Source organism: Nerophis lumbriciformis, linkage group LG34, assembly GCF_033978685.3.
Source record: "Nerophis lumbriciformis linkage group LG34, RoL_Nlum_v2.1, whole genome shotgun sequence".
NCBI classification, from domain to species: domain Eukaryota; kingdom Metazoa; phylum Chordata; class Actinopteri; order Syngnathiformes; family Syngnathidae; genus Nerophis; species Nerophis lumbriciformis.
In genome coordinates this window covers 17,849,436-17,872,034 of record NC_084581.2, presented here as the reverse complement: position 1 = coordinate 17,872,034, position 22,599 = coordinate 17,849,436, and the positions used below count along the sequence as shown (strand labels likewise).

The following is a 22,599-nucleotide window of genomic DNA, read 5'->3' as shown; positions in this document are numbered from 1 at the left end:
AGAAACATTGTTTAAGCAAATATATATTATTGTATTTATATCATGATATTTGGAATAGAAAATACATCTCACTTTATAATGTATTTCTGTCTTAGGTGTTCTCAGTCTGTTGCTGCTTGCTGGTCAGTATTGGGCAAAAAAACTGTTATAATATCACAAAAGCACTTATCTGACGGACACTTTTTATCGCTAGAATGTAACCGTGAAATCAGGCTGGTCGGCGAAGGGTTGTCGCGATGCTCCGGCAGACTGGAGGTCTTCCACGCTGGCACTTGGGGGACTGTGTGCGACGATCACTGGAGCCACACAAACGCTGACGTGGTGTGCCAAGAGCTAGGGTGTGGCTCCGCCTTGGCGTCCAAAAAGAGTGCCTATTTTGGAGAGGGAACTGGACAGGTCTGGATGGATGATGTGGAGTGCACCGGGAAGGAGCTTTCCATCCTCAAGTGCTCGCACAGGATCTTTGGGGAGAACAACTGTGGTCACAGTGAAGATGTTGGTGTGGTTTGCTCAGGTAATTGACACACTTTATACTAAAATGTTACCTTTTATTCATAAACACACTTTGTTGCGAGGCAGACTTCATAGCACTCAACTCTAATTGAATTGTAAGGATTATGATGTGCATAGTAATAAGTGAATCATTGCTCTGTATTAAATGCAACATTGTAAAAGGTCTCTTTGCCGTAAGGGTTCTCCTGAGTCCGAAAAATCCTCCGTGAGCCCGGTAGACAGTTTGAATACAGTCTTTTATTTAAACACAACAGTCTGGAATTGCTTTTCAGCAGTCTCTTTTAGGCGTGTCGCTTTCGCTCGCTCTCCAGCTCCCAACTCCAACTCCGTGTCTCGCCCGGCTGCTGCTAATAAAGGTGATTAGATAACAAGGCCCACCTGGGCCATCCACTCACCTGTCGCTGTATTCGAGGCCGGTCCTTGCACACCCAGTTCCGCGGCAGGCCCACAGGCCACGCCCCCCTCCACAAACATAAATAGACATTACAGGTGCCCCAATTCGACATCAATATAGGACAGGGGTCCTCAAGTACAAATCTTGAAGGTCCACAAATGTTTTTTTGAAACAGGCTGGGTCCGTTTATTATCGGTCAAGCTTATATAGTAGCAGGAGGTAGGTAGTAGTTTATCATTTTCTTAAAATTAACAAAAATAAAATAAATATCCAATAAACTACATGTAAGATTTTCTTTGAAACAAAAATAAATAAGGACTTAAATAAAATTTTCAGTTTTAACAAAAAATAAATACTTTTAAACACAACCCTCGTATCCCTGGTAAACAAATGACCTCAACAGATCTTATTCATGTGCAAATATAACTATGGTACAGTGCATCCCAATTGTGTAAAACACAGCTGCTCAATGGGAGAATTGGGCTCTTGGAGTTGAAGCCAAGACTTTGAACTTTGGCACAAAAGGTGTGATGGCCAGGCGGAGACACTGATCCAGGTGTTCATTGGTCAGTCTGCTGCAGTACTTGTTCTTCACAATGTTCATTGTAGAGAAGGCAGACTCACAGCTGTATGTTGAGCCAAACATTGTGAGGATGTGACAGGCCATCTTATGCAGCAGAGGGAACTTGGAAGGAATGACCAGCTTTGACCAGAAGGTGATGGCGTCACACTGAGCCTCTTTCAGTGCGACACTTTCTTGGAGGTCAATGAGCTCAGTCTGCAGTGAAGCAGCTCTGGCCCATGGGAAGACTTGTTTTGCTTCTGCAGAGAACGCACTCACATTTCTGATCAGGAATGGGTTTTCAATGAACAGCAGGACTTGTTTTCCCAAAATGAAGCCATCAAAGCCAGTGTTGAAATTTGCAATGAGTTTTTCCAAGAATTCCAAATGGCACTGATGATCTCCCTCTCCTTTGGTCAGTTCCAGAAGTTTGGGGAAGTGGAGCAGTTCCTTCTGTAGATACACAGTTTAAATATATATTAGGAACAATGCTTAAAAATAGGTATGAATTATCAAGTGGAAGAAAATAGTGTGTGGTAGAAAATAATAATAACAAATTAGTTACCTGTATCTCACTTTTGAAAAGCTCCAGCTTCCTCTGGAAGGCACGGACTTCTGACATCAGCTCACACACTGTGTTCTTCTTACCCTGTAGCTTGAGATTTAGGTCATTGAGATGGGAGGTTATATCAGCCAAAAATGCCACAGCTTCCATTTTCTTAGCATTTTGCAGAAATTCCAGGAACTGTTTGGCTTTTGCGCTATTTTGCTGGGACAGAAACACTTGCAGCTCTTCTCTAATGGCCCAAAAACACTCCAGGACCCTGCCTTTGCTCAGCCATCTGACGTTGTTGTGTACGAGCAAATCATCAAAAGCAGCATCTACCTCTGTTAGGTATGTGCGCAGCAAGCGGTGCTGCAGTGCAGATGATGCTCTCAAGAAGTTTATGAGTTTCATCATTGTTGTCATGATTTCAGAGTACACTTCACCAAGACTTGCACAAAGGACAGACTGGTGGATTATGCAGTGATAAGATATCAGGCCAGGGTGGTGTTCTCTCAGACACGGAACCAGTCCCTTCTCTCTCCCCAACATGGCTGGAGCTCCATCAGTAGCAATGGACACAACTTTCTTCAGATCTATCCCTTTTTCATTCAGCATTTCTGATATTGCTTTATAGATGTCTTCTCCCCTTGTTTGTCCACTGAGGTTTGCCAGGCCCAAAACATCTTCAATAAACTCCCCCATTTCCTCATCATAATACCTCACAAACACCAACAACTGAGCATTGTCAGTGGTGTCAGTGGACTCATCCACTGCTAGGGATATGCACTCTGCGTTTTTTATTCCATCACAAAGCTGCTTGGACAAATCACCAGCCAGTATTTCAGTACGTCTGGTAGCTGTGGCATCAGAGAGTGGGATTTGATTTATTTTAGCTGTCATTTCCTCCTTTTCTTTGCCTTCAAACATGGCACCCATCACTTCAGTCAAGCATTCTTTATTAATTCTGCATCAGAGAATGGCTTCTTGTGTTTACCCAAAACCCATGCCACACTGAGTGAGCACTCTGTTGCTATTTGTTGTTGTGTCATAGATTTAACAAAAATCTTGCTTGATGTTTCATATGACTTTTTCAGCCTCGTGATTTCTTTTTTTCTTAGCTCTGAACATGAGGAAATGTCTCTTCAAATTCGCGGTGCTCTTTCAGATAGTGACGTTTCAGATTTTCACTTTTCACCAGAGCAACAGTACTGTTGCATATTAGACACATTGGTCTGGTACTTGCAGTAGGTAGGATGAAAACATATTGCTCTGTCCATTCTTCCTTGAAACGTCGGTGTTTCCTGTCCACCTTTCTTTACCAGCCTGAGCCAAATTGGAGCATGCCATTGTGATTTGATTCACATTCAGAGACTGACGAGTGAACAGTTAGCGAAGTAGCGATACGAGCATACTTGCCAACCCTCCCGGATTTTCCGGGAGACTCCCGAAATTCAGCGCCTCTCCCGAAAACCTCCCGGGACAAATTTTCTCCCAAAAATCTCCCGAAATTCAGGCGGACTCAGGTCCTCCACAATATAAAAAAGCGTACCTGCCCAATGACGTTATAACTGTAGAATGATGGAGGGCGAGTTCTTGGTTTCTTATCTGGGTTTATTGTTAGGCAGTTTCATTAACGTCCTCCCAGCGTGGCAACAACACACAACAACAGCAGTCACTTTTTTGTATACCGTAAAGCAGTTTGTCTGCCGTAAACAGCAATGTTGTGACACTCTTAAACAGGACAATACTGCCATCTAGTGCATTTGATGAAAGCACTTTTGTGCGTGCCACACAGCAATGCATCAGAGAGGGTGTTAAGCATGGTTCGAAAAATAGTGACAGAGAATAGAACAAGGATGGACAATTCAACCCTTAACTCAACAATGAGTAGATGAGTGTTATGTGTGTGTATATGTGTAAATAAATGAACACTGAAATTCAAGTATTTATTTTATATATATATATATATATATATATATATATATATATATATATATATATATATATATATATATATATATATATACACCCCCACCCCCCTCCCCCCACCTCCCGAAATCGGAGGTCTCAAGGTTGGCAAGTATGGATACGAGACAACTGTGTGCCTGCAGCGAAAGGTTCCATGCACTGTGCACATGTGTATGACCCAGGTGGTAACAGCCTATCAGAGCGTCGTTGTGATAGAGATGACAACCCATACCCCGAAATCAGCCAATCAGAGTGGCGTTCTCTCGCTCTCACTCCATCTCTCTCTTTCTCTCTCTGAGAGAGAGAGAGAGAGAGAGAGAGAGACGGAGTGAGTGAGACACGGAGAAGTGTAAACGAAACGTGGAGATATTTGACTAAAAACAACAAAGAACGTTGACTTGCGCTAGCGATAACTCAAAAATAAATACAATTATTATGTTTTTTTATAATAATTATAATTATAATAATTTATTTTTTTACTATAATTCGTGCTGGGTCCGGACGGACACGTCGCTGGGTCCGGACATGGACCGCGGTCCGCCTGTTGAGGATCACTGATATAGGATATAGGTCTAAAACTATATTAGCTTGCATATAAACTTTGGACATACCTTCTCATTTCAATGCGTTTTCTTTATTTTCATGACTATTTACATTGTAGATTGTCACTGAAGGCATCAAAAATATGACACCTGTGAAGTGAAAACCATTTCAGGTGACTACCTTTTGAAGCTCATCGAGAGAATGCCAAGAGTGTGCAAAGCAGTAATCAGAGCAAAGGGTGGCTATTTTGAAGAAGCTAGAATATAAAATATGTTTTAAGTAATTTGACCTTTTTTTGTTAAGTACATAACTCCACATGTGTTCATTCATAGTTTTGATGCCTTCAGTGACAATCTACAATGTAAATAGTCATGAAAATAAAGAAAACGCATTGAATGAGAAGGCGTGTCCAAACTTTTGGCCTGTACTGTATGACTTTTTGTTATTAGGATTTTAAAGATGATAAAAAACGCTTGGAAGATGCAGTTAATGGGAGTCACCATTGTAGCCTTCAAAGCCTCTAACGTTTTGTATACACACTGTAAGTCTATATATAATGTAGTAACAGACGCATTCATAACATTATGTAATATGTTTAACATGAACCATATTTTGATCATTTTTATCAATACCGGGACTGATTTCTTCCTCGCATTGATTTCTGTCTCCATAGCAGCGTACGTCCGACTTCCAGTGTGTTCCTTTTTTTTGTGTGTCCTGTCCCAGCTAGTCTTGCTTTACAAAAGAGAAGTGGGGATACTTCTCTTGTTGCCTTAATTGTATTTGACTTTAATAAATGCATTTATATTTATGTTTGGCGCAACCAGATCAGAGCAGGAGGGGATAGAAAGAGAAAAAAAGGAAGATCGAGTTGGGATTTCTGTTTATGGTGTTATTCAAGTCCTCAACTGACACTTGATCTGGAATCATTTCCTCATGATTTGGTATAATATTTACAAAGTAATTATTAAAACTTTCAACTACTTTGTTTATATTGTAATTTTTTTGTTTCCGTCTGAAAATTATTGAAGGTAATCGTTCTTAGCACCATTTTTAATAATACTATTAAGGATGCCTGTTGCTTTCGTTCCCGTTTAATAATTGAGTGTAATATTCTTTTTCACATGTTCATAAGATGCTTGTTCTTGTACGTTGTGTACTTATATTTTTGCCTCTGTAGATATTTGTTATACATTTTCTATATAATGATTTTTTCTTTATACAAGTATTTTTCAAACCATTTGTCTTTCATTGTTCAGTGTTTGTCATCAAGCGTCATAAAAAAGCTTAAAAATTTACAATATTCTTCATCTAGATAATTTTTACTGCATACATTGTTCCAGTTTTGCTTTTCTAGATCATTCTTAAAAGTATTCATACTTTACTCTGTGTGTAGTCTTTGAAATGTATTTGTGTCCTCCATATTCCTCTTCCTGTAGTTTCTGTCATTGGTTGTGAAAACTGGTCGATGATTACTGATGTCGGTTATTAGCTGACCACTTGTAGTACTATTCTCAAAATCATTAGTAAAAATATTATCAATAATCGTAGCACAGCGTCCTGTGATTCTGTTTGACGCTTTGATTGTAGGATATAAACTCAGGCTGTACATTGTATCTATGAAATCATCAATGGACTTTTGCTTTTTAGAGTTTGAGGTCAATGTTGAAGTCATCACATCAAAATATTACTTTTTGACTGATTTCAGTAAATGTTGCCCTAATCCAGTCTTCAAAACATTTCAATGCCTGATTGAGGTGTTCTATATATACAGCTGATCAATACATATTTGCTTTTTTAATGGTTATTCATTCTAAGATATTATCAATCGCGAATTACCTGTTTTTTCACCACTTTGTACAAACTTTGTAGTTCAGGTTCTTTATCACGTACACCACAACTCCTCTGCTGCTGTTGGTTCTGTTGATGTATTTTAGTTCATATCCTTCTAGATTGAAATCTATTGTTATATTATCGGTCAATGTATCTGAGATGGCGATCACTTTGATGAAGGGTTTGTTGAATGGTTCTAAAAATTGTTTCATGTTGATGTAGTTTGCATACAAGCTTCTGTGGCCTAGTGGTTAGAGTGTCCGCCCTGAAGTCGGTAGGTCGTGAGATCAAACCCCGGCGGAGTCATACCAAAGACTATAAAAATGGGACCCATTACCTCCCTGCTTGGCACTCAGCATCAAGGGTTGGATTTGGGGATTAAATCACCAAAAATTATTCCCGGGTGTGGCCACCACTGCTGCTCACTGCTCTCCTCACCTCCCAGGGGGTGAGGGTGATGGGTCAAATGCAGAGGATAATCTCACCACACCTAGTGTGTGTGTGACAATCCAAGGTACTTTAACTTTAACTTCTGCTGATTAAATTAAAGGCTTTTAAGTCTGGCGACATGGTAGCATTAAAAACAGCCAGAGCTAACCTGAACCGTGCCATTAAGGTTGCAAAGCATGCTTACAGTCAGAAAGTGCAGGACTTCTTTGAGAACCCCACGAACACTAGACGAATGTGGCAGGGCATACAGGTCATCACGGACAATAAAGCTGCCCCCCGTCCCTGTGGCAACAGTATCAGCTTCCTAAATGACCTTAACAACTACTTTGCAAGGTTTGAGGCACTTAACACCACTCCGGCGAGAAAATCCATCCCTCGCCCTGATGAGCAGCCGCTCAGCCTGGACACAGCGGATGTCCAGAAAACCCTGAGGAGAGTGAACCCCCGGAAAGCAGCGGGACCTGATGACATTCCGGGCAAGGTGCTTAAGGGATGTGCAGACCAGCTGGCTAGGGTTCTCACAGACATCTTCAACATCTCGCTGACCCAGGCTGTAGTACCATCATGTTTTAAGACGGCCACAATCATTCCAGTGACTAAAAACCCCACAATCTCCTCCCTCAATGATTATCGCCCCGTGGCACTCACCCCCATCATAATGAAGCGCTTCGAGATGTTATGGTTTGCAGACTAAAGGGGAGGTGACGGCTCAGACACCAGGGGGCAGTATATACAATAATTTATTATATATAATAAATATATATAATAATAAACAATACAACTAAACTATAGAAATAGAGTGTGTGACTAAAATACAAGAGTGTGTGTGTGGTGTAAGACTATGTGTGTAGATATCTGAAGTGTGTTACCAAGTGTTGATGAGAAAAGGCAGACAAGTCCAAAGAGAGCAAGGCAAAAGGGGTCCAAGATCAGCGAGGGGTCCGTGGGGCAGAGAGAGACGTCAGAGTCCAGGGGCGAGTGAGGAGTCGGGAAAGAAGAAGGCAGTCCAAAACAACGGGGAAACAACGGCAGATCTCGAGGAGGGAAGACTCGGGAAGGCACTGCGGAAGAGCAACAGACGTCAGAATCACGGAGGGAAAAACAACACAGTAAGAGCGCATAAGGCTTACGGTACACAAAGAGGTAACTAAGTTCCCGCCCCGATCCTTGGGTCCACTGGTCTTTTATACATCTCGCCCTCATCAGTCCCAGGTGTGCAGGCTTGTCGCTGCGTGGGCGTGCTGCGTGGGCGTGCTGCGTGGGCGTGCTGCGCTCAGCGCGAGCAGGGGCGTGTCCGAGCGCGCTGTCATCGGCTCCTCCAAGTGCTCCCGCAGAGGAGGGAGAAGTAGACTGCGCGTGCGCCGTAACAGTATCCCCCCCCTATGGACAGATTCCAGATGTCCAACATACTCACGAAACAAGGGAGGGTGGAGGGGAGAACTGGTGGTGGGTCGCCGGCCCCAGTGTCCCCGAATCCACCGAGGACGAGTCTGATGGCGGCGGCGAGAAGAACGCCGCTGAAGCCGGCGAGGCGGGCGACCAAGGGACGGCCACCATCTTGGCCGTCGGGAAGGCGGACGTGATTGGCGCCATGGTGCGTCTTGCCGGAAACGAGGATATGACGTCGTCGGCGGCGTGGAGGAAGACGTCATCGGCGAGGCAGGCGTGGAGGAAGACGTCATCAGCGAGGCAGGCGTGGAGGAAGACGTCATCGGCGGCGTGGAAGCGGCAGACGTCATCGGCGGCGTGGAAGCGGCAGACGTCATTGGCGCCGTGGAAGCGGCAGACGTCATCGGCGCCGTGGAAGCGGCAGACGTCATCGACGCCGAGGAGGGCAGCTGAGGAGTTGGCCGAGGTGCTGAAGCCGGCGCTGCCGGCCGAGGGGCAGAGGTCGGCGCTGCCGGCCGAGGGGCAGATGTCGGCACTGCCGGCCGAGGGGCAGATGTCGGCGCTGCCGGCCTGGGAGCTGGCGGAGACGAGGGGACCAGCCTGGTAGCTGGTGCTAGCTCAGAGGCTAGCCTGGGGATTGGTGCTAGCTCAGAGGCTAGCCGAGGGGCTGGTGCTAGCTCGGAGGCTAGCCGAGGGGCTGGTGCTAGCTCGGAGGCTAGCCGAGGGGCTGGTGCTAGCTCGGAGGCTAGCCAAGGGGCTGGTGCTAGCTCGAAGGCTAGCCGAGGAACTGGTGCTAGCTCGGACGCTAGCCGAGGAACTGGTGCTAGCTCGGACGCTAGCCGAGGAACTGGTGCTAGCTCGGACGCTAGCCGAGGGACTGGTGCTAGCTCTGACGCTAGCCGAGGGACTGGTGCTAGCTCTGACGCTAGCCGAGGGACTGGTGCTAGCTCTGACGCTAGCCGAGGGACTGGTGCTAGCTCTGACGCTAGCCGAGGGACTGGTGTTAGCTCTGACGCTAGCTCGGGGACAAGTGCTAGCTCGGACGCTAGCTCGGGGACAAGTGCTAGCTCGGACGCTAGCTCGGGGACAAGTGCTAGCTCGGACGCTAGCTCGGGGACAAGTGCTAGCTCGGACGCTAGCTCGGGGACAAGTGCTAGCTCGGGGACAGGTGCTAGCTCAGACGCTAGCCAGGGGACAGGTGCTAGCTCAGACGCTAGCCAGGGGACAGGTGCTAGCTCAGACGCTAGCCAGAGGGCTGGTGCTAGCTCGGACGCTAGCCAGGGAGCTGGTGCTAGCTCGGAGGCTAGCCAGGGGACTGGTGGTTGAGGCTGGGAAAAGCGGAAGACAGGTGGAATTAGTCTGGCAGAGGGTAGCCTGTCTTGGTGCAGCTGCGCCACCCCATCAGCACAGCCACCAGTACTACCCCCCCCCCCCCCCTCTCCGAAAGCGGATGCCAGACGCTTCTCTCTGGCTGAGGAACAGTCACTAAGGGTGGGAGGAGGGTGTCCAGGCGACGGGTAAATTCCTCCTTGCTCACATCACTGCTAAACATGCCTTTCCACGACAGTTTGGCAGGACAAGACAACTCCTCCGGTGTGGAGCGAAAAAAAGAAAAAGACATGGTGAATGGGGCAAGAGGCAAAAAAAAAAAAAAAAAAATTGTCACAGGGGGCGGAACGAAAGTCACTAGGGGCGGGGCTAAGGAACTGTGCCGTCAGGTCCTTAATAATTTTGGCGGGAACTTACTGTTATGGTTTGCAGACTAAAGGGGAGGTGACGGCTCAGACACCAGGGGTTAGTATATACAATAATTTATTATATATAATAAATATATATAATAATAAACAATACAACTAAACTATAGAAATAGAGTGTGTGACTAAAATACAAGAGTGTGTGTGTGGTGTAAGACTATGTGTGTAGATATCTGAAGTGTGTTACCAAGTGTTGATGAGAAAAGGCAGACAAGTCCAAAGAGGGCAAGGCAAAAGGGGTCCAAGATCAGCGAGGGGTCCGTGGGGCAGAGAGAGACGTCAGAGTCCAGGGGCGAGTGAGGAGTCGGGAAAGAAGAAGGCAGTCCAAAACACCGGGGAAACAACGGGAGATCTCGAGGAGGGAAGACTCAGGAAGACACTGCGGAAGAGCAACAGACGTCAGAATCACGGAGGGAAAAACTTCGCAGTAAGAGCGCATAAGGCTTACGGTACACAAAGAGGTAACTAAGTTCCCGCCCCGATCCTTGGGTCCACTGGTCTTTTATACATCTCGCCCTCATCAGTCCCAGGTGTGCAGGCTTGTCGCTGCGTGGGCGTGCTGCATGGGCGTGCTGCGCTCAGCGCGAGCAGGGGCGTGTCCGAGCGCGCTGTCATCGGCTCCTCCAAGTGCTCCCGCAGAGGAGGGAGAAGGAGACTGCGCGTGCGCCGTAACACGAGAGGCTGGTAAAGGAATATATTGTCTCCAGACTTCCCCCCACATTCGACCCATACCAGTTTGCTTATCGCCCTAACCGCTCCACAGAGGACGCCATCTCCTCTGCACTCCACCTGAGCTTAGAACATCTGGAAGGAAAGGACACACACGTGCAAATGTTGTTTCTGGACTTCAGCTCAGCATTCAACACCATCATCCCGCAGCATTTGGTGAGCAAACTGGCCCTCCTTGGATTCAGTACACCCCTATGCAACTGGCTGCTTGACTTCCTCACAGACAGACCCCAGTCTGTGAGAGTGGACAACAACACCTCCAGTGCCATCTCCCTGAGCACCGGCTCCCCCCAGGGCTGCGTCCTGAGTCCGCTGCTGTTCATGTTGATGACCCATGACTGCTGCGCCAGGTCCACTACTAACCACATTGTGAAGTTTGCAGACGACACGACAGTAGTGGGCCTCATCCGTGACAACAACGACATGGACTACAGGGAGGAGGAGGTGAAACATCTGGTTGACTGGTGTAAAACCAACAACCTGGTCCTGAACGTCGACAAGACCAAGGAGATCATCGTTGACTTCAGGAAGCACCAGTCCAGCCACGCTCCACCCTTCATCAACGGCACAGCGGTGGAGATAGTAAGCAGCACCAAGTTCCTGGGGGTGCAGATAACTGACAATATAATCTGGTCCCTACACACCGGAGCTCTTGTAAAAAGAGCTCAGCAGCACATGCACTTTTTGCGTCGGATGAAAAGAGCACAGCTCCCTCCCCCCATTCTCACCACATTCTACAGAGGCACTATAGAGAGCCTGCTGACCAACAGCATCTCTGTCTGGACTGGAGCCTGCAATGCCTCAGACTGGAAGTCTCTCCAGAGAGTGGTGAGGATGGCGGAAAAGATCATCAGGACTCCTCTTCCTCCTATCCAGGAGATCGCAAAAAGCCGCTGCCTGACCAGGGCTCAGAAAATCTGCAAAGACTCCTCCCACCCCCACCAAGGACTGTTTTCACTGCTGGACTCTAGAAAGAGGTTCCACAGCCTCCGAAGCAGAACCTCCAGGTTCTGTAACAGCTTCTTCCCTCAGGCCGTAAGACTCTTGAACGCATCATAATTATCCCCTCAACTCCCCCCAAAATGGATTAACTCGCTGGAATAAAAAAGACAATATAACACACATCCATAAACGTGGATGCTTATGAAAAAGTGCAATATATTTATCTGTACAGTAACCTATTTATATATGCACCTTATTGCTTTTTTTATCCTGCACTACCATGAGCTAGTGCAACAAAAGTTCGTTCTTATCTGTACTGTAAAGTTCAAATTTGAATGAGAATAAAAAGGAACTCTAAGTCTAAGTCTAAGTCTAATTAAATGAATAATCGACAGGCTGTTGCCACAATGTTGTTCATCTGTATTATAAAAACAATTACTGATGTGGGAGAAAAAAATGGTATCTGGATCTATATTGTTCTCCAATTCCTGACTTTTATGATCAACTGTATGTTGCAGAAAGTTTTCAGTACCATCTTTTCCTGTTCAGCAGTCTTTTGTGTTACTTGAGTGTAGATGTTTGTTTTCCGTCAGACTCCATTACCATTGTTATTGTTATTGTTATTGTTATTGTCAACTTTAATCTTTATACAGATCCTTGATGTCTTTGATAACAAGTACCCTTCCTTCAGGACCTTCAATAAGCTAGATGTAAATTTAGCAGTTAGTGCTCCAAGTTCCCTGAATTTTCATATCTTTCCTCAAGTTGCGATGTCACCAAAAAAACAGAATAACATAATTAAAGGCACTGTAAATCTTTTCCAGATGGTTAGAAATTAATAGGTTAGTGTTTGTCATACTCATACTTGCCAACCTTGAGACCTCCAATTTCGGGAGGTGGGGGGTGGGGTGTTGTTGGGTTGCGTGGTTAAGAGGGGAGGAGTATATCTACAGCTAGAATTCACCAAGTCAAGTATTTCATATATATATATATATATATATATATATATATATATATATATATATATATATGTATATATATATATATATATATATATATATATATATATAAGAAATACTTGACTTATATATATATATATAAGAAATACTTGACTTATATATATATATATATATATATATATATATATATATAAGTCAAGTATTTCTTATATATATATATATATATATATACAGTATATATAAGAAATACTTGACTTTCAGTGAATTCTAGCTATACATATATTTATTTTATTATATATATATATATATATATATATATATATATATATATATAAAAGAAATACTTGATTATCAGTGTTCATTAATTTACACATATACACACACATAACACTCATCTACTCATTGTTGAGTTAAGGGTTGAATTGTCCATCCTTGTTCTATTCTCTGTCACTATTTTTCTAACCATGCTGAACACCCTCTCTGATGATGCATTCCGCTTCGTCTCCTTGTTGTGTGCGCAGTTGTGCACTGCACTCTCTAAAAGCCGTATATGTTATTGTCACATATGCATGTACAGTAGAGGGCAGTATTGTCCTGTTTAAGAGTGTCACAACATTGCTGTTTACGGCAGACGAACTGCTTTACGGTAGACAAAACGTGACTGTTGTTGTTGTTATGTGTTGTTGCCACGCTGGGAGGACGTTAATGAAACTGCCTAACAATAAACCTGGAGGGGGCGTGGCCTCCAGCTCCGCCAGAATTTCGGGAGATTTTCGGGAGAAAATTTGTCCCGGGAGGTTTTCGGGAGAGGCGCTGAATATCGGGAGTCTCCCGGAAAATCCGGGAGGGTTGGCAAGTATGGTCATACTTACCATTATTCTCTGTTTGAGAAATTCCACTTGATCATACCATTTCTAACATTCCTCATTACAAAATAATACACGTATGTATGATTTTTGCTGATATCCTATTGGATCAATATCAGTATCCGCCAATACTCATAGCTCCAATATCAATATCGTATTAGAAATATTACTTGGGCCATTCTGGAAATAAATAAAAGTGTACCATGACAACAAAGAATGCAGTATAATTTAGCTTACACAATTGTGGTAAAAAAAAGATAATTTAATACAAAAAAAATGTCATTTTGCAAACAAATAGCCATATTACAAAAGAAAGAATTGAATTGAAGAATAAAGTTTATTTTTACAAGAAAAAAATGGGTTGTAGTATAGAAATTTTTGTGGGAATTTTATATATTTTTATATTAATTAATTTAATTTTACAAGACAAAGATAGAATATCTAACCATAACATTTTAATTCTAGGGCAGCACGGTGGAAGAGGGGTTAGTGCGTCTGCCTCACAATACGAAGGTCCTGAGTAGTCGTGAGTTCAATCCCGGCCTCGGGATCTTTCTGTGTGGAGTTTGCATGTTCTCCCTGTGACTGCGTGGGTTCCCTCCGTGTACTCCGGCTTCCTCCCACCTCAAAAGACATGCACCTGGGGATAGGTTGATTGGCAACACTAAAATTGGCCCTAGTGTGTGAATGTGAGTGTGAATGTTGTCTGTCTATCTGTGTTGGCCCTGCGATGAGGTGGCGACTTGTCCAGGGTGTACACCGCCTTCCGCCCGATTGTAGCTGAGATAGGCTCCAGCGCCCCCCGCGACCCCAAAGGGAATAAGCGGTAAAAAATGGATGGATGGATGGATTTAATTCTACAAGAAAACTCAGTTTTTATGGGAAGAAAATTAAATTTCAATTGAATAAATGTGTAATTTTAGTAAGTAATGGTTGTCCAGTAATACTGAGAGAAATAAGTCTTCAGCACAATTCAGTTGTAATATTGAGAGAAATCACAACTTAATTTTGTGATAACATGGTCATATAATAACAGTAACATATAGTCATAATTTGATAAGATGGGAAAAAATAGCAATGTATGACAAAAATACAAATACTTCTTTGATAATGAAGACCTATTTTAGACAAAAAAAAAACCTAGTATAAAACATTTAAAACTATTGTGCTTGCAAATTGAAATTTATTTTAATAGAAAAACATTCAAAGTGTATGGAAAATTTGTATTACAAGAATGATAGCATTTGTTTTGCAATATTAAAGTAGTCATTTATGGACTGATTTGCAGAACACGTTAAAGTTAGCCAAGGAAGCAATCGGTGTAACGGCCAACTGGAAATCTACCTGGACAGCCACTGGAAAAAGGTGTGCAGCACGGACTGGGGCCAGGAAGAAGCCGAGGTGATCTGTCGGGAGATTCGCTGCGGAAAGCCTCTCTTTTCTAAAGAAATTCTGGATTTTGGAAGAGTGCATGAAGCCTCTGGGATCCAAACCAAATGCTTGGGGAACGAGAGCTCCATCGTTCAGTGCTCGCATCAACCGCTGCAGAAGGACTGCACAGTCGCCAGTGTGCATTGCTCCAGTGAGTCAGTCGTGTCCTTTGACTTTAGATCAGCAACAATTTAATTGTGTGCTTTTTCGTGTATTTTAACCGAACAGACACCCAACCCCTTCGATTGGTCAATGGGACCAACCGGTGCTCCGGCCGAGTGGAGCTCTTCTACGAGGGCCAATGGGGGACGGTGTGCGATGACAACTGGGGGATGCAGGAGGCAGCTGTCACATGTCGTGAGATGAAGTGTGGCGCTCCGATGGTCGCCACGCAAAACGCCTTATTTGGTGTCGGCAACGATCAGACGTGGCTGGACGACTTGGAGTGTACTGGAAAAGAGGAGTCCCTGGTTAACTGCCCGCACAGAGGATTTGGGCAGCATGACTGCAACCACAATGAGGACGCCGGCGTGATATGTTCAGGTATGGTTGTCTGTAGCCGTGCATTTGTACTCTAACATTCTTCTTTTGCATATTCTTTAATTTTCCCAGAAACACTCCGATTGACCAACGGAACCACGCACTGCTCAGGCCGACTGGAGGTCTTCCACCACGGCAACTGGGGCAAAATGTGCAATCACAACTGGGGCGCGAAAGAGGCCACAATGGTGTGCACGGAACTCAACTGCGGACCTCTCTCCAAAACCACAGAATATTTGGGCGAAAGTGATCTCAGAGCATTCAGGGGGGCCTGTCCAAGAGATGCCACCTCCTTCTCCCAGTGTTCCATTGAGGAAACCTCCGACGCGTGCAGAGGGGTGTCATTTTCATGCGCAGGTAACGTAACTTTTTGGACAAGTGTAAAGAAGATAACCACTAACATGCGTACTCATGCTTGATGCTGGGTGACAGCCCACAGTCAATGAGTATTAGTAATACAGCTTCTTCATGCATTGCGCTTTCTTAGCGCTCGAACTGGCATTACAAGTGTAAAAAGAAGTTACCTGGAAACTTAGCACCAGATTGTGTACCTGCGCTTGTGACGTTTAGACGAGAGTCGACTAGCATTAGACTAGAGCTGCACCTATCGATTATTTTAGTTATCAAGTAATTCGATTAGTTCCTCGATTAATCGGATAAATGGTAAACGGGTTATACTTGTATAGCGCTTTTCTACCTTCAAGGTACTCAAAACGCTTTGACACTATTTCCACATTCAGCCATTCACACACACATTCACACACTGATGGCGTGATCTGCCATGCAAGGCGCTAACCCCGACCCATCAGGAGCAAGGATGAAGTGTCTTGCTCAAGGACACAACGGATGTGACTAGGTTGGAGTAGCTGGGGATCGAACCAGGAACCCTCAGGTTGCTGGCAACGGCCACTCTCCCAACCATGCCACGCCGTCCCGTCATAAAACACTTTATAGCCTCAATTAGGGATGTCCGATAATGGCTTTTTTGCCGATATCCGATATTGTTTAACTCTTAATTACCGATACCGATATCAACCGATACCAATATATATAGTCGTAGAATTAAGACTGGAATTAAATGTGTGCCTAATTTTGTTGTGATGCCCCGCTGGATGCAGTAAACAATGTAACAAGGTTTTCCAAAATAAATCAACTCAAGTTATGTAAAAAAGTGCCAACATTTCACTGCCATTTTTAGATTAGATTTAGATTTAGATTTATTAGTCCCCTTGGGGAAATTCATTGTCACTGCCGTACATTTAAACACTAGACATTACACATCACACACAAAAAAAATAACAAAAAGACATCATACAAGACTAACACACATTTACAGGCTTGTCAGACGGGTCGGCCGGGCCTGCTGTTAAGGGCGGCTATAGCTGCAGGGATAAGGCTTTTCCTGAGGCGGGCCCTCCGGAATTTGATAGTTCTGTACCTGCGCCCTGATGGTAGTGGGATGATGTATTGGTGTAGTTGGTGAGTGATATCCTGGACTATTGTTTTTGCCAGTCGGGTGATAGACCTGTAGTTTAAGTCTGAAATGTTGGGTGTGGGTAGGCCGATGATTTTAGCTGCTATGTTTGTAATGCGTGTGAGTTTGGTACAGGTTGGTTACAGAAAGCATGGTGAAAAAACATGTGGAACAGTACAGAAGGATGGGTTGAACAATGCTTTGGTAAAGTAATAACAGGAGATGAGATGCAACGTATAGTCCTTTAAGTTTTCGGATGGCTGACATTCTTTGTTGACTTCTTTTTTGAATGTCCGTGGTGTGCTGATCAAAGGTGAGTTTATTGTCCAAGGTTACGCCCAGGTATTTGAAAGTGTCAACTGTTTTAACTGTTTGTGTGTTTATGATGATGGGGTTCTGAGGTGAAGGGGGGTTGAACCATATTTCTTTTGTTTTATTGACATTGATTTCCAGATAACTTGCTGTGCATGACTCTGTGCAATGTTTGACTGTGTTATGATAGTCCAGGATGGATTGACTGTTGGAGAGGAGTGCGAGAATGGCTGTGTCATCTGAGTATTTTAAGTATGTTGTGGTGGGTGAGATGCTACGGCAGTCATTGGTGTAGAGTGTGTACAGGAAAGGGCTCAACACACATCCCTGTGGGACCCCGGTGTTGATGGTAAGCATCGGGGATGTGCTTGAGCCCACCCTTACTGCTTGCAATCGGTCGGTGAGGAAGTTGTGGGTGAGGTGGATCAGCTGAGGGGGGATGTTGAGCTGGTGTAGTTTCCGGATCAGTAGATGCTTCTGTAGGGAGTTGAAGGCGGAGCTGAAGTCCACGAAGAGGATCCTGGCAAAGTTGCTTGGGGAGTCCAGATGCTGGAGGAGGAGATGCAGCAGGCAGGCCACAGCATCCTCTGTGCCCCTCCTGGCCCTGTAGGCAAATTGGAGGGGGTCCAGGTGTGGGGTGACAACTGGAAGGATGATGTGAAGCAGCAGTTTCTCCAGGCACTTCATAATTATGGATGTGAGGGCTATGGGGCGGTAATGGTTGAGTTCTGTGGGTCTGGATTTTTTCGGTACTGGGATGATGGTTGTAGTTTTCCACAATGCAGGTATTGTTGCAGTCCAGTAGCTTTCACAGAAGAGTGAGTGTAGGATAGGGGAGAGCTCTATGGCACAGTCCCTGATCACCCTGGCTGGAATGCCATCAGGCCCTGGTGCCTTGCCTGGCTTGCAGCGGCTCAGCTGGCGCCGTACTGCCTCCTCTGTGAAGGGGGCCGGTTCCTCGGGGTCTGGTGGTGGTAGGGCTCTCAGCAGGTCCTGACACTCTGGTGAGAAGTCCAATTTATCAAAGCGGGTAAAAAATATGTTCAGGTCTTTAGAGAGGGTTTCTGGGTCACTGACAGTGCATGATGTTTTTGTTTGGCATCCTGTCAGGGTTTTCACCTTCTGAAATGCCTGCTTGGTGTTCATGTTGCTGAATTCAGTTTCCAGTTTGTTTTTGTACTTCAGTTTTGCTTTAAATACCTCGTTTTTTAAATTCCTATTTTTTGTCTTGAGGCTGACCCAGTCCTGTTGCTTGAAGGATTTATGTTTTTCCCTCAGGCTCTTTTTTAATTGTGGGGTAATCCATGGTTTATTATTGAAGTCACAAAGTGCATAATTTTTATTAACATGCCTCAAAACAGCATCTTGGAATGTGGGACATGCTCTCCCTGAAATAATCCTGATACCCACTACAACTATGAGAAACACTGTACTTTGACTTTCACAAAGTGCATTTTTTTTAAAAACATGCCTCAAAACAACAGCTACAAAAACAATGAAAGCACACAGCTTCAGTCCAGAGTATACTATAGACTGGGCTCAATCTGCCCTGTTCTTAACGTATTCGTATGAGTAACAAAAATGTGCAAATAAAAACAAGAAAGGCACAAAAATAAAAAACTGCTTCAGTCTAGACTAGTAGAAAACACAGCCATCCTTTAAAGTGCATGGGGAAAAAAGGCACAAAACATGAATAAAACAGCTTCACTCAGTCCAGACTATTAGTTAATTTGTGCAACAGATGAAGCTCAAAGAGTGGGCTAATTCTTTTTCTCCTTGTCATCACGTGTGAGAGGTAGATTTTTCTGAATGAAAACAAGCATCTACAAGGGGTTCTGGGTATTTGTTCTGTTGTGTTTATATTGTGTTACGGTGCAGATGTTCTCCCGAAATAAGTTTGTCATTCTTGTTTGGTGTGGGTTCACAGTGTGGCGCATATTTGTAACAATGTTAAAGTTGTTTATACGGCCACCCTCAGTGTGACCTGTGTGGCTGTTGATCAAGTATGCTTGCATTCGCTAGTACGTGTGTCAAGCCGTAGATATTATGTGACTGGGCCAGTACGCAAAGGCAGCGCCTTCAAGGATTAATTGGCGCTCTATACATCTTCCTGCGTCCGTGTACACAGCGGTGTTTTAGAAAGTCACAAATTTTACTTTTGGAAACCGATACCGATAATCTTGAAACCGATACCGATAATTTCCGATATTATTTTTTAAAGCATTTATCGGCCGATAATATCGGCGGTCCGATAAATATCGGCCGTCCGATATTATCGGACATCCCTAGCCTCAATGCATATTTTAGGGAAAATAGTTGAAATAAACAAACATTTTTCTGCTTGCCATAACCATCACCGTTTATTTTCTGTAAATACACATCCTCCACATTGAAATTGCACTGTTAACATGTCTGCATTAATAAACATTTTATTAAATTAAAAACGTTCAGCAGTTCGCAGTCACTCAAATCAAGGCACCCACACGCCACCGCTCTCATGTCCGCTCTATTGCAGCGGCGGTGCGGAAACTTTGTTCCGGAAACTCAAAGCAGTGAAAATGTAATCACTGTAAATAGTTTCACTCATGAAATTATTATTTGAAGACACAGGATATAAATCAAAGGTTAAATCATGGGTGCCAAACTCATTTTTATTGAGGGCCACATCGCATTTATGGCTGCCCTGGGAGTGCTGCTTGTAACAGTGAATATATATGAATATCAACATGTCATAGCCTTGTAACACAATGTGCATTAACAACTGAATTATATTAGTGTAATTATGTTTTACTAACAGACTGATAACATTCTTTAAAATCATAAATCAAGGCAACAAGCAGATATTTTAAGTATTTATTTTTGATAATCAAAAAAAAATTCTTGGAACATCTTGTTGCATGATCAGATCATTTTAGAGTGGTAAAAATATGCAGTTGCATGCAGTACATTTTTCTTAGACTTAGACAAACTTTATTGATCTACAAGGGAAATGGTTCCACACAGTAGGTCAGTTTCAAGGGATGGAAAAGATAGTGCAGGTAATAAGTAGACCTAAATGTACCATAGTAGCAATATCAAATATAACATATGTAATATTTACATATTATATATACAGTATGTAATATATACTGATATATTATATTATATTGTAATATAATATATACAATATATAACAAATCCCAATTACCATGTACAATATTACAGTATATGTAACAGCTGCAGCAAAAAAAAAAAGAAAAAAGGGCAGCATAAAATACATAGTAGATCCAGCAGAAAATATACATTATAAACAAAGAGAGGTAGCTAACATAGAAGTGGTCAGGTAATAGACAGTTTTAATAGACAGACATTTTTCTGTCAGAATTTTAACAAATATATCGATTGTAGCTGAGATAGGCTCCAGCACCCCCCGCGACCCCAAAGGGAATAAGCGGTAGAAAATGGATGGATGGATATTCAGCCAGAAAGTGCTTTATTATTTCCAGCCATAAATGATGTGCATGTACCTGTGATTTAATCAATTCATTGTTGCAGCCCTAATTAAAACATTGTTACATTTATTTATTCACAATCCCCATAAGAGTCAAGAATGCACGTATTTCTGGGAATTCCAAATTGTTATTAACTGCTAGCAAGAGGCGTCTACAATGCAGGTAATAAGGATTCATCTATCCCACCTATAAAGTGCTTTAAAAAACATCAGCAAAAACGCTCCATTTACATGCTGTCACCTGCAAAATAACCAAGCTATGTTAACCAAATTTAGTAACACATCATCTTGCGCAGAGAGAGGTGAGCTAGCTACTCAGCTGCTGCAAAATTGTGAGTTTGGAAAAGTTAATATTAGATTATGAATCTATGCACTGTGAAATAAAAATGTTCTGGTAATGCTTAAAATGGGCAAAATACTGCAAGTATTACATGTATAATGAATTTGCCTGAAATGAACTGCTGTATAATACAAAAGTCACTTTGTGTGCGTTCTTAGGTAGTCCATCCCTAAAGCTCGTCAACGGCACAGACCGATGCTCTGGCAGGGTGGAGGTCTACCACAACAGCCAGTGGGGGACAGTGTGTGACGATTTCTGGGACATCAAGGACGCGCAGGTGGTGTGCCGTGCCATGGACTGCGGGACAGCCATGATGGCCAAACCCGGCGGCTTCTTCGGCGAAGGCAAAGGAGAAATCTGGCTGGATGACATGGAATGTGTGGGGAACGAGTCGTCCCTTGCCCACTGCACGCGTTCCACATTTGGAGATAATAACTGCGGTCATAGCGAAGATGCCGGTGTGGTGTGTTCAGGTGAACAGGATTTCCTTGTTGCTGGAGTTCTGCATTAAGACAAGACTATTAACACCGTTACAAGTGTAATAAGAAGATAACTGCTGTATTGTAACTACTTCCTCTCCTAGCCACCATCCGACTGATAAACGGCACCGACCAGTGTTCGGGGCGGGTGGAGGTGTCCCACAGCGAAGCCAGTTGGTCGTCTGTCTTTAACGTTAACTGGGGGATGAACGAAGCGGCGGTGGTGTGCAGAGAGATGAACTGCGGCGATCCCGTGAAGACTTCGGTATCATTCGGCAGCAGCGGCGACTCGCGGGGATACAAGGTCAGCTGCGGTGGCAGGGAGCGTTCTCTCACGCAGTGCACACTGACGGATTATGTCCGAAGCAGCCACGATCTCTTCGAGGAGGCCTCTGTCGTTTGCTCAGGTAAACCGCTTCTCATTTGTCCTATAACGCTCAGCATCATGGCTTATGGATATGCGCACCCCTTCCTCAGGGAACGTGAGGTTGGCCGGTGGACACAACCGTTGCGTCGGGAGAGTGGAGTTCTACGAAAAAGGCCAGTGGGGCAACGTGTGTGGTGAACTGTGGGACGTCCAGGACGCGGAGGTGGTGTGCAAACAGCTGGACTGCGGCAGAGCTCAGCAAATTACCACCATGGCGGAGTACGGTCGGGGCTCGGGACACACCTGGATCGAACAGATCGAGTGCAACGGCATTGAGTCTACGTTGGCCGACTGCCGCCAAACTCCATTCTTGGACAGAAGCTGTAACGCCTCGTCCATCGCTGGCGTTGTCTGCTCAGGTATGAGGAAATGGATGAATTAACTGTGGAAGGCTAATTTGTTGTGTTTCCTCTTTCCTATCATGACAATAAGTTGTGATTCTCATTTCTGTATGTACAAACACCAAAACCAGTGAAGTTGGCACGTTGTGTAAATCATAAATAAAAACAGAATACAATGATTTGCGAATCCTTTTCAACCTATATTCAATTGAATAGACTGCAAAGACAAGATACTTAACGTTCGAACTGGAAAACGTTTTATTTATATTATATATACATATTAATATTTTTTGCAAATATTAGCTCATTTGGAATT

General features: G+C 43.9%; 1 protein-coding gene across 2 annotated transcripts in view; it reads left to right on the top strand.

Moving 5' to 3' along the window:
• The window catches only part of LOC133576383 (scavenger receptor cysteine-rich type 1 protein M130-like), a 48,990-nt gene that overhangs the window by 324 nt on the left and 26,067 nt on the right, over nt 1-22,599 (top strand). For both annotated transcript variants that reach the window (XM_072912233.1, XM_072912232.1), the window contains 8 exons: nt 96-122; nt 194-514; nt 14,738-15,031; nt 15,109-15,423; nt 15,493-15,777; nt 21,195-21,509; nt 21,620-21,922; nt 21,993-22,301. In XM_072912233.1, the coding sequence (XP_072768334.1) occupies nt 96-122; nt 194-514; nt 14,738-15,031; nt 15,109-15,423; nt 15,493-15,777; nt 21,195-21,509; nt 21,620-21,922; nt 21,993-22,301 (2,169 nt within the window). The remainder of the gene's footprint in view (nt 1-95; nt 123-193; nt 515-14,737; nt 15,032-15,108; nt 15,424-15,492; nt 15,778-21,194; nt 21,510-21,619; nt 21,923-21,992; nt 22,302-22,599) is intronic.